Source organism: Dama dama, chromosome 5 (assembly GCF_033118175.1).
Source record: "Dama dama isolate Ldn47 chromosome 5, ASM3311817v1, whole genome shotgun sequence".
In the NCBI taxonomy this organism is placed as follows: Eukaryota; Metazoa; Chordata; class Mammalia; order Artiodactyla; family Cervidae; genus Dama; species Dama dama.
The window spans coordinates 85159223-85172269 of NC_083685.1; the positions used below are offsets into that span (position 1 = coordinate 85159223).

Here is a 13047-nt window from a genome sequence, read left to right on the forward strand (position 1 = left end):
GTATATTTACAAAGTAGGAATATCAACAAAAATAATAGAAATAATAAAGGAAGACAAATCTGGAGCTGAAAAATACAATAACTGAATTGAAAAAAAGTAGAGAAATTCAACAGTAGACTTGAAAAGGCATAAGAAAAAAAATCGATGAATTTTGAGACAAGACAATTGAGATGATCCAAGTCGAAGAGCAGAAAGAAAAGAATGAAGAGAAGCAAACAAAGCTTTGGGGATTTGTGGGATATTATCACACAGAGCAATACACATTATGGGAGTCCAGAAGGAGAAAAGAGATTGTTTGAAGAAATAATGACTGAAAACTTCCTAAATTTGGTGAGATATGTGAATCTACAGAAGAAACTCAGTAAACTCCCAAGAAGGATAAACCAGAAGAGATTCACACCAACACTTCTTATGATCAAGCAGTCAAAGCCAAAGGCAAAGTGAACCTTGAAAGTAGCAAGAGAGAAGCAACTTGTCATATCACACAGGCTCTTCAGTAAGATTAATAGCCAGTTTCTCAGCAGAAAACCTTGGAGGCTAGAAGGCAGTGGGATGATGTATATTTAAAATATTTTTAAAAAACCTGTCAACTGAAAATTCTATCTCTGGCAAAACTGTCTTTTAAAAATAAAGGAGAAATTAAGATAGTCCCAAACAAAAGCTAGAGGAATTTATTTCCACTACGCTGGCCATAAAGGGAATGCTGAAGGGAATTCCTCAAGTTAAAGTGAAAGGATGTCAGATAGTAATTCTAATAACAGTTATTGGTAAAAGAAAATATGTAGACAAATACTACAAAAGTATTACTATAATTTTGGTTTGTAGCTATTTTTATTTTCTACTGGATTTAAAAGAAAAATGTATAAGTAGTATAAATCTAAGTTACTGGTACATAGTATATAAAGATACAGTTTGTGTCATCAGTAACATAAAGTGAGGGAGGGATGAGTTATAAAGAGGTAGAGTTTTTCTATGTGACTGAAGTTAAATTGGAATGATTTTAAGGCAGATTGTCATCATTTTAAAATGTTATATATGAGGTTTCCCTGGTGGCTCCCAGTGGTGAAGAATTTGCCTGCCAATGCAGGCGACATGGGTTTGATCCCTGATCTGGGAAGATCCCACATGCTGCAGAGCAGCTAAGCCCATGCACCACAACTATTGAGCCTGTGCTTTAGAAACTGGGAGCTGCAACTACTGAAGCCCAAGTGCCCTAGGACCCATGCTCTGCAACAAGAGAAGCTGTCGTATTGAGAAGCATGCACACTGCAAGTAAAGAATAGCCCCTGCTCGCCGCAACTAGAGAAATGCCCAGACAGCAATGAAGTCCCAGCACAGCCAAAAATAAATAACATTATTAAAAAATAAACTCTTCATCAAATCCTCTGGGTTTGAGACACATAGCTAAAAAAAAGTCCCAACACCCATTTATGATTAAAAAACTCTCTGCAAACTAGGAATAGAGGGGAACTTTCTCAAACTGGTAAAGAAGACCTGCAAAAAACCTACAGCTAACATCCTACTTAATGGTGAGAAATTTGAAATTTTCCCACTAAAATTAAGTTGAGGTAAAGATATCCCCTCTCACTACTTTTTTTCATCATTATATTGGATGTCCTTATTAAAACAATAATAATAATGAAAGAAAGAATAAAGGTATACAGATTGGGAAGAAGAAATAAAATTTGTTCACAGATGACATAATCATTTATGCAAAAAATTGAAAGAATAATAAAACAGAAACTACTGAAACTATAAACAGTTATAGCAAGTTTTCAGGATACAAGGTTAATATACAAACGTCAGTCATTTGCCTATATACTTGCAATGAGCAGTGGAATTTGAAATTAAAAACACAATATCACCTACATTAGCACCACCCAAAATGAAACGCTTAGGTATAAATCTTTGAAAATATGTAAAAGATATGTACAGGGAAAACCACACAACAGTGATGAAAGAAATCAAAGTAGAGCTAAATAGGGACTCCGTATCTGTGAATAGGTTTCATATTGTCACAATCTTAGTTCTTCCCAACTTGATCTATAAGATTCAATGCAATCCCAATCAAAATCCCAGCAAGTTACTTTGTGGATACCAAAAAACTGATTTTATAGTTTACATGGAGAGAAAAACAGAACCTCAAATAACCAATACAATATTAAAGGAGAAGAACAAAGTTGGAGAACTGATACTCCCCAACTTCAAGAAAGTACTTTAACTTCAATAAAGCTACACTGGTTAAGGCAGCATGGTACTGATGAAAGAATAGAAAAGATCAATGAAACAGAATGGAGAACTCAGAAATAGACCTGCATCAATATGGCCAGCTGATCTTTGACAAAAGAGCAAAGACAATGCAATAGAGTAAAGATAGTCTTTTCAACAAATGGTGGTAGAACTACTGAACATCCACATAGAAATTAAAAAAAAAAAACATGTAGATAGTAACCTTATACACTTCACAAACATTAACTCAAAGTGGATCATGGGGTGTATTAACAAATGTAGAATTCAAAATGATAAAACGCCTAGAAAATAATCTAGGAGAAAACCTCAGTGACCTTGGCTGACAATGACTTTTTAGATACAACACCAAGGGCATGGTCCATGAAGTAAAGAATTGATAAATTGGACTTCATTAACATTAAAAAACTTCTGCTCTGAAAAGAAAATGTCAAGAGAATAAGACAAGGCACAGACTAAGAAAAAATACTTCCAAGAAACATAGTTATTGTATTGTTATCCAAAATATGCAAAGAACTCTTAAAATTCAACAATAAGAAAATAACTCTATTTAAAAAATGAGCTAAAAAATCTTAACAATCATTCACCAAAGAAGATATACAGATGGCAGATAAGCATATGAAAAGATGATCCACACTATATGTCATCAGGGAAATGCAAATTAAAACAAGATTCTACCACTTATCTATTAGAATGGCTAAAATCCGGAACACAGAGAACACCAAATGTTGGCAAGGATGTGAAATACCAGGAACTCATACTCATTGCTGATGGGAATATAAAATGGCACAGCTACTTTGGAAGACAGCTTGGCAATTTCTTACAAAACTAAACATACTCTTACTGTATAATCCAGCAATTTTGATCCTTGGTATTTTTCCAAAGGAAATGAAATTTTTTGTCTCCACAAAAACCTGCATATAGATGATTTAGCAGCCCTATTCATAACTGCCCAAACTGGGAAGCAATTAAGATACCCTTCAGTGCTCAGTCGCTTCAGTTGTGTCTGACTCTTTGTGACCCCATGGACTATAGCCCACCATGCCCCTCTGTCCATGGGATTCTCCAGGCAAGAATACTGGAGTGGGTTGCCACTCCCCTCTCCAGTAGATGCTCCCGACCAAGGGATCAAACCCATGTCTCCTCATGTCTCCTGGTTTGGCAGGCAGGTTCTTTACCACTAGCACCACCTGAAAAGCATCCTTCAGTAGGTGAATGGATAAATAAACTGTGGTGTATTCAGGCAATGGAATATTATTCAGAGTTAAAAATAAGTAAGCCTGGATGGGAGGGGAGTTTAGGGGAGAACAGATACATGTGTATGTGTGGCTGAGTCCCTTTGTTGTTCACCTGAAGCTATCACAGCATTGTTAATTGGCCACACCCCAATACAAAATTAAAAGTTTTTTTAAAAAATAAGTGAGTTATCAAGCCATGAAAAGACACAGAAGAACCTTAAATGCATACTATCACATGAATGAAGTCAATTGAAAAGACTGTATACTGTATGAATGCAATTATACGACCTTATGGGAATGGCAAAACTAAGACAGTAAAATGATCGGTAGTTGTCAGGGACTGAGGGTTGCAGAGAGGAGAACAGGTGGAGCACAGAAGATTTTGGGGGGCAGTGAAAACGCTCTGTATGATAGTGCAATCATGGATACATGTTATTATACATTGGTCCAAACCCATAGAAAATTCAACACCAAGAGTGAGCCCTAAGGTAAACTATGGGGAAAAAATAAACACAAAGGAAGGCATTAAAATAGGAAATGAGGAAAACATAGGCAGAACATCTTCAACATAAGTCGCAGCAACATGTTTTTGGATCTGTCTCTTCAGGTTATGGATATAAAAGGAAAAATAAACAAATGGACCTAACTAAACTTAAAATACTTCGCACAGCAAAGGAAACCATAAACAAAATGAAAAGACAACTCACAGAATGGGAGAAAATATTTGCAAACAATGTGACTGACAAGGGTCTAATTCCCAAAGTATACAAACAGGTTATATAACCCAAATGTCAAAAAAACAACCCAATCAAAAAGTAGTCAGGAGACCTAAATAGACATCTATTCAAGATAGATAGCCAACAGGTACATGAAAAGATGCTCAAGGTTGTTAATTATAAGAGAAAAATGCAAGTCAAAACTAAAATGAGGTATCACCTCACACTGGTCAGATCTGACCATCATTAAAAAGTCTACAAACAATAAATGCTGGGGAGGGCATGGAGAAAAAAGAACCCTCATACACTGATGGTGAGAATGTAAATTAATGCAGCAGCTATGGAGAACAGTATCCATATGATCCAGCAATCCCACTCCCAGGCAGTTTTCTAGGGAAAACTAATTCAAAAAGATACATGCACCTCAGTGTTCATAGCAACTCTACTTACAGTAGCCGAGGCATGGAAGCAACCTAAATGTCCATTGACAGGTGAATGGATAAAGAAGATGTATCATATAAATATATACACATACACACAAAACGGGATATTACTCAGCCATAAAAAGGAATGAAATAGTGCCATTTGCAGAAACATGGATGGACTTAGAAATTATCATACTAAGTGAAGTTAAGTCAGACAGAGAAAGACTAATATCATTTATATATGGAATCTTAAAAAAATGATTCATATGAACTTATTTACAAAGCAGAAATAGACTCACAGACATAGAGAGCAGACTTATGGTTACCAAAGGGAAAAGGCAGGGGGAGGGATAAATTAGTATTAACATATACACACTATTATATATAAAATAGATAGCCAACAAGGGCTTACTGTATAGCACAGGAAACTATATTCAATATCTGTTAATATCCCACAATGAAAAAGAATCTGAAAAAGACTAGATTTACACACACACATAGACACACATATGTATAACTGAATTAGTTTGCTATACACCTGAAACTATCACATCGTAAATCAACTATACTTCAGTTAAACAAGAAAGGAATCGGGTGGAGAGGGAGGTGGGAGGGGGGATCGGGATGGGGAATACTTGTAAATCCATGGCTGATTCATGTCAATGTATGACAAAAACCACTACAATATTGTAAAGTAATTAGCCTCCAACTAATAAAAATAAATGAAAAAAAAAAATAAGATCTGTACCCTTAATCACATCTGTAGAGGCTGTTGGGATAATATAAGGTAACATATTTGCAGGATCTGGGGTTTAGAGCATGGACATCTTTAAGGATTATAATTTTGCCTGCCATAAGACATGATGATATCACTATTGTTTTATTATCAAACTAAAATTTTCTAATGTCATAAAGTAAATAAAAGAGAGAGGCAATAAATAAATAAATAAATAAGAAAGGAAGGAAGGAGGTTAAAAAAAAGCAAAAGGATAACTGGATGAATGTAAGTTAAAGGATCTCATTCAATGCTTCAACAAAATAATCAATAAAGACATAATATATTCCTTAAAAAAATAAGAAATGAGGGTCAGAAGAAGATGAAATGAAGATGGCTTCACTGGTGAATTCTACCTGGCTATAAAGATGGCTTCACTGGTGTATTCTGCCTGGCTAAATTTTTTTGTGTGTGTGGGATTCTTGCCAATAAAAATAATTTTCTCAACTAAAATCGGAACATTAGCACCATTCTGGCTGTCCAGTCTCAGTCCTGTGGAAGAAATACTAAGGTGATCCACTTGTCAGATATCTTAATTTGTTCATGCTGCTATCACAAAATATCATAGACTGGGTGGCTTATAAACGGTAGAAGTTTATTTCTTACAGTTATGGAAGTTGGTGCAGCAAATTTGGTGTCTGATGAGGGTGGCTTCTTGCTTCTTAAATGACTGTCCTTTCTCTGTCCTTACATGGTGTAAGGGGTCAGGCAGCTCTCTGGGGAACCTTTTATAAGGATACTAATCTTAATTAGGAAGGCACCCCCCTTATGACTTAATCACACCACACCCCAAACATCATCACACTGGGGATTAGGTTTCAACATGTGAATTTTAGGGGCACACAAACATTCAGTTTATAGTACCAGGCTATTCTCTGGAACCAGGATCCAGTCATGAGGTCCCAGGACAACATGTTGGCATGAGTCCCAGGGCTCCTTGGGTAGAGGCCGTTGAGAACTCCAAAGAGAGGAATGTTGGATCTGAAACCTTACAGTGTTGTCCAGGCTTGGGCAACCTTCCAGGATGACACTGCTGGCCCTGGCTGGTCCCAGGCACTGGAAGGGCTCAGAAAATTTCATGGACGACATTCCAGAGCATGAAGAGTGCTCTGTACCCCGGAGGTTCAGAGTCCATGGCAGGAACCAGCCCCAGATCTTTCCTGTTTGTGTTCTGATTAGAAGCCCCCACCTGATTTCCTGTAGTTTGAAAACAACCACTCTAGACTTCCTGGTGGTTTCCCTGATGACTCAACAGTAAAGAATCTCTGCCTGCAATGCGAGAGACCTGGGTTCTGTCCCTGGGTCGGGAAGATCCTCCTTGGAAGAAGTCATGGCAACCCACTCCAGTATTCTTGCCTGGAGAATCCCCATGGACAGAGGTTGGGGTCCATGGGGTCGCAAAGAGTCGGACACAACTGAGCGACTCAGCACACAGCACAAAGAGTTATTTTTGATGTCTCAGTTCTGGCTGCTGTAACAAAACTATCCTAGACTGGGTGGCTTATAAACAACAGAAATTTATTTCTCACAGTTCTAGAGGCTGGGAAGTCCAAGATCAAGGTGCCAGTGTGGTCAGGTTCTAGTCTGGTTGAAAAGAGGGTCCTTTTCTGGTTGCGGACTACTGACTTTTCATGACATGGTAGAGAGCAGAGAAGAGAAGCAAGCTGTCTTGAGATTCTTATAAAGGCATTAATCTTATTCATGAGTGCTCGAGCCTTATGATCTCATCTGATCCTAATGACCCCCCAGAGGCCCAACTTTCTAATATCTTCAGCATGGTAGGGCAGGGGTTCAGCGTACGAATTTTGGAGGGAAACAAATATTCAATCCATACAGTTATTTACATATGATCAAAAGTTTATGGAGACTGAGGTGGTATCTACAACCCACAGCTGAGCCTCCTCAGGATACTGGTCCAGCAAAGGATAGGAATATTTGGACCCTTTATATCCTTTCCCAGTGTAGTTATTTCTATCTGTGATAAACTTTACACTCAGTTGTCTCTAAGCCATATAGCAAAACCGTAATCCCAATAGACCTTAAAGGGACAGAGCTAATGGATTATGTATATAGTTATACTAAAGCAGATGTTTTTGTATATAAGAATTTTACCTCATTGAAAATATGTGGCTATGTGATATCTGATAGAAAATGGATAGAAAATAGAAAATCTTGGCCCACCTTGCTTAAGATCAATGGCCAAAATTTGTGAATCTGATTCATCCTTGCAGGAAGGAAAAATTACTACAATGGCATATTGCACCAATGCAACATTGTAAAGCAATGTTGCTTTACAACTAAAAAAAGAAAAAAATGGTATATTGCTAAATGTGTTTATACTCAACAATGATAATTTCACCTAAGGATTCCTCAATAAGATAATTAAGATAAAGTTGAAATTATTTTAAAAATTAAAATATATGTAATATATAAAACTAAAACTTGGTTCACTGAGATCAGAAATATAGATAGGCTCTCCTCAGGGCCTTATTTAAGAAAAGAAGAGAGAAATAAGTTTTTTATATATATGGAATTAGAAAGTATATAATATAAACAGATAAATATGAGATTCAAGCAATTAGAAGAGGGTCGTATAAAACTATGGTAAAATATTGAAAAATTTTAGAGGAGTACAAATTATCACCTTAATTCAAAATATGTTCAAAAAAACATACTTTGTATCCTTACCGTGCTGTTCAGTGGGATATAGGGTAAAGCAAAAGAAAGAATGTTGCTGGGTTTGCCTCACAATACAGAATTTGCTATCTCTTCTGTTCAGGTACAATTTTAAATGGCTGTCTGTTTTACAGAAAAGAATTTCTGCTTGGAAATTGAATGGCTCCTGAGAAAATGACCAACTTTATTGTTTCGGACTCTAACTATGCTGAGCTGGTTTTAGATGTGGGAAAAGTCACTTTGGGGGAGAAGAAGAGAAAAAAAATGAGAGATTCTCAACTGAGAAAAAAGCAGAATGAAAACCTCTCAAAATGTGTGATTACTTTGCTGAATTCTGGAGGGGGGATGAGCAAGATTGAAATTGAGAATGAAGATTATAGTTATGAAAAAGATGGAATAGGATTAGATTTGGAACATTCTTTAGCCGATATGGTTCCAATTGTTCATAAATACTTTGACTTTATGAAACAAGGTAAATATTTTCTGATTTTTGTCAAATCGTGGAGCTCCAAAATCCCTGGGATGAAGATTGCCACCTTGAGTTCCAATTTGTACAAAAGAGATATAACCTCTGTAAATGTCATGAATGCTACCGTGGCACTGGAATTCCTCAAAGACAGGGTAGAAACTAGAGAGAGATTTTCTTTAATGTTGAAATCATCTTCAAAGAGGTGCCGAGAAGAAACAGAAGAAAGTAGCACAAAGTCCTTGGCTTCTGACTTTTTTAATAAGACGCAACTCGGGTACAGAGAAAAACTCACCTTTACTGAATCCACATATGTGGAAATTAAAGACTTCTCAACACAAAAGCTGTTACAACGCATTAAAGAGATTCTCCCTCAGAACGTTTCTGCATTTGCAAATACTCGTGGGGGGTATTTGTTTATTGGTTTAAGTGAAGAAAAACAAGAAGTAATTGGCTTTAAAGCAGAGAAGAGTGACCTTGACAAGTTAGAAAGAGAAATAGAAAAATGCATCAGCAAGTTGCCTGTCTATCACTTCTGTATGGAGAAGAAGAAGATAAATTATTTATGCAAATTCCTTGAGGTATACGACGAAGAAAATCTTTGTGGATATGTCTGTATGCTCAAAATAGAGCCGTTCTGTTGTGCAGTGTTTGCCAAAAAGCCGGATTCCTGGCATGTGAAAGACAATCAAGTGATGCAGCTGTCCGTGGAGGAGTGGGTGCAATTAATGATGGATCCTGAGCCAGGTGAGGAAGGGGGATTAGAAATAATGGTGCATTTGGCTGCGGCAGCAAGGTTTTTTGTTCTCTGAGATTGGGGGCAAGATCAATAGTCCTCAGATTTCAACACCTAATTTACTAATCTTTGGTAGATACAAGCAATAGTTTGCTATCTCTACCTGTTTAGAAGGTAATGATTCCATACACAGAAGTACATTATCTTCTCTCCACAGCACTACCTGGTGTAATTTTTCTTCCCTATCACCTCTACTCACTTTCAAGGAAAGCCTGTGAATTCCTTCTCCCTTTCCCTTCAGAACTCAGTTTCAGTAACTGACCATTTCTTTCTCTCAGGAACACTTGCCTCTTTTATGTACTTGCTCCTTCATCTTTCTTTAAACCTTTCCCTTAAAACCTCTTCCCTCTTCCTCTCCTGTTTCTTCCATTTGTGGACCAACATATAACCCTAAATTGGACAGATAAGAAAAGGATAATGTTGGTATTTTATCTGATTTTTGGAAAAGGAAAGCATCCAGTGAAATCGGACCAGCACTAGCAACTTAAAAATCTCTGAAATTGCAAGCCTTTTTCTTAGAATCTGCATGAAATTAGACTCTCCTTCACTAGGCATCATGTTTTCTAATTTTAATTGCTTTTTAAATGAGCTCAGTTATATGGTAATGTATTCAATTACTATTCATGCACTTTCCTATTAATATTCAACATAGTATGCTTCAGCAGCTTCAAGGAATAAATTTATAATTTTTGTCTGACCTGGGAATCTATCCACGATATTTAACAATATTTCTATTGGGAAAATGGGGTCATTTCTAACCAGACTTTAGATATACAAAGCATTTAGTTGAAATACTAAGCATTTAGTTGTGACAAATTAAGAAAGTGGTTTTTGTTTTTTAAGATTTTTCCAGGTTGCTTGAAGAGTTGAACCTTCAACGAAGTATGTTATCACCAATTCCCCATGATTGGTCTGTTGATAAAGGTAAGAATTTAGAAAGTCATCAGCAGAGATATCACTTTAGAGGTAATTTAATTAGGGTTTCTTTGGACTTGTTTGTGTTTTCAAATCTCCTCTTCAAATCAGCTCTGTCTTGAAACTTATCATCAAAGCATATTCTGGCATTCAGGGGAATGCTTCTGGTGTTTTTAGCATGGACTATATCAAAATGTAATATTTCAGATTTTGAGTAGACTTTTTCTTGGTGTAATAGGAGCTCCTTTCATTGGAAGTAAGAGAAACCCAAGTTAACTTAGTTTAAACAAAAAGGAAATCCATCATGTCAGTAGGAAGTCTATATTGAGACCCAGCTTCATACACGGCTATATTACATTATTGAAGAAAGACCAACAATACTCAGAATCTCTGATTTACCTGTTTTTGTTGTTATTGTTTATGGGCAACATGTTTGTTGTTTTCTGCTGTTTAAACAGTGTTATCTTGAATATTTTTCTTCAGCCTTCTGTCGCATATTTGTGAAGGTTTTTCTAGGGTGCACACCTAGGAGTAGAATTGCTAGGTCAGGAAGTATATGAATATCCAAGCAATAAGATAATGCCAGATTGTTTTCCAAAGTAGATGAGTCACTTTACTCCCACCAACATGTTAGAAATGGCACATCTTCTCCAGTTGTCAGCTTCTCTTCATCTTTCTTTTCATCCTCCTTTTTCCCACTCAGATAGGTATAAAGTAGTATCTGTTTACATCTGCATTTCCCTGGTTATTAATTTGGTTGAGCATCTCTTTGTGTACTTACTGTTGGTATGTATTTTATTGCCTATGAAATGCCTATTCTGTTGGTTGCCCATTTTGCTATTAGGCTTTTGTCTTTTTCCTGTTGACATGTAGGAGATTCTAGAATCCAGATCCTCTTCTGATCATAGGTATTACAGGTTACAGAAATCTTCTCCAAGTTTGTAGCTTTTGTTTTCTCTTTTCTTGAGGCTGCTGCTGCTGCTAAGTTGCTTCAGTCGTATCCGACTCCTTCAGGCATATGATGATTATCAGCAGCTTGATATTTTTGCTGATTATAACTTAAATTTAAAATAGTCCAAGTTACCAATATTTAAATTTTCTGTTTCAGTGCTCTTTCTGCTTTGTGTATGAGATCCTCTCTAACCAGAAAGTTAGAACCATATTTCCTTTCATTTTCTTCTAAAAGTTTTAGGGTTTTGCACTTTATGTTTAATATTTAAAGCCTCAGTCTATCTCAGTGGTGATGTAAGGGTGGTATTTCATTTTATTCCATGTGGATAACCACATTGTTGTTTTTTATTCACTAAGTCATGTCTAATTCTTTGTGACCTCCCTGGACTGTAGCCCACCAGGCTGCTCCATCCATGGGATTTCCTAGGCAAGAATACTGGAGTGGGTTGCCATTTCCTTCTCCAGGGGGATCTTCCAAACCTCGCGATCAAACCTGTGTTCTCCTGGCTTGGTAGGCAGATTCTTTACCACTGAGCCCCCAGGGAAGCCCAGTAACCACATTACCCAGCTCCAGTTACTGAACAGTTCCCATTTTCACCCACCAATTTGCCATGCCAACTCCAGCAATATTACTAGGTATATGTATAACTGTGTTTCTAGAATCCCTATTATGTTCATTTGGTCAATTTGTCCTTATACACACTATACTGTCTTAATATTGTAATATTGTTCTAAGTACTTAGCAGGGCAGGCCTCCTTACTAGTACTCTTTTTCTTGGAGAGCGTCTTGGCAATTTAAATCATTTAATCTTGGAGAAGGAAATGGCAACCCACTCCAGTACTCTTGCCTGGAAAATCCCATGGACCGAGGAGCCTAGTAGGCTACAGTCCATGGGGTCGCAAAGAGTCGGATACGACTGAGCGACTTCATTTCACTTTATGGCAAAATGTCTTGTGTCAAACATGTTTATCTTAATTTCCATGAAACAACACTCTGCAGTCTAATAAAACTTTTATCTACTGTACATAGAAAAAAAATCATTTAATCTATGAAACAAATTTTAGAACTGTTTAAGTGCCACAAAAAGCCCTTTAAAGATGTTTATCGCAGTTACACTGAATATATGGATTTCAGAAGTGGCATAGTGACATAATTTATATCAATTGGCCTTTGTACAACTGAGCATAGGTTTTTAAAATGTTTCATTGTTGTAACTGATGTTACCTTTTTGTTTGGCTGCACTGCTTAGCTTGCGGGATCTTAGTTCTCTGACTCAGAACCGAATTTGTGCGCTCAGGAATGAATGAGGTACAAAGTCCTAACCACTGTACCACCAGGGAATTCTCAACATTTTACTTTAAAAGTTACATTTCTTTCTTATTTGTTGCTAGTGTGTAGAAATGTAACTGATTTTATATATTGATTTCACACCACCTTGTTAAAATTAAATATTTTAAATAACATTGCTTTCCAGACCTAAGAAAATATCATTAAGATATTGTGTTGCAGAAACCAACACAACCTTGCAAAGCAATTATCCTCCAATTAAAATAAAAGAAAAAACTACAGCGGCTTTGGAAGATGCTCCATTCCTCCAAAGGGGATTATATTTCTTTCTGCAGGTAGATAGAGTACCAGTGATAACCTTGATTTTTTGTTTTAAGGTTTGTTTTATACTTTTCTAGCAATAATATCTTTAAATTTTGCCCTTACCATTATTAGGTCATGGCTCTTCTTGAGTCTCAACTCAAATTCTGAGGTGTTAACCACGGGCCTTCCGCTTTTCAGGGACTTGAATTCCAGCCTAAGTCACCCCACCACCGTGAGGTTGATGAAACTCA

At 36.7% G+C, this 13047-nt stretch overlaps 1 protein-coding gene across 2 annotated transcripts in view; it reads left to right on the forward strand.

Moving 5' to 3' along the window:
• LOC133056909 (ribonuclease SLFN12-like) overlaps nt 1-13047 on the forward strand; it is a 35225-nt gene that overhangs the window by 10045 nt on the left and 12133 nt on the right. For both annotated transcript variants that reach the window (XM_061142780.1, XM_061142779.1), the window contains exons 2-3: nt 8212-9290; nt 10183-10263. In XM_061142780.1, coding sequence (XP_060998763.1) covers nt 8237-9290; nt 10183-10263 — 1135 coding nt within the window. In that variant the 5' untranslated portion in view covers nt 8212-8236. The remainder of the gene's footprint in view (nt 1-8211; nt 9291-10182; nt 10264-13047) is intronic.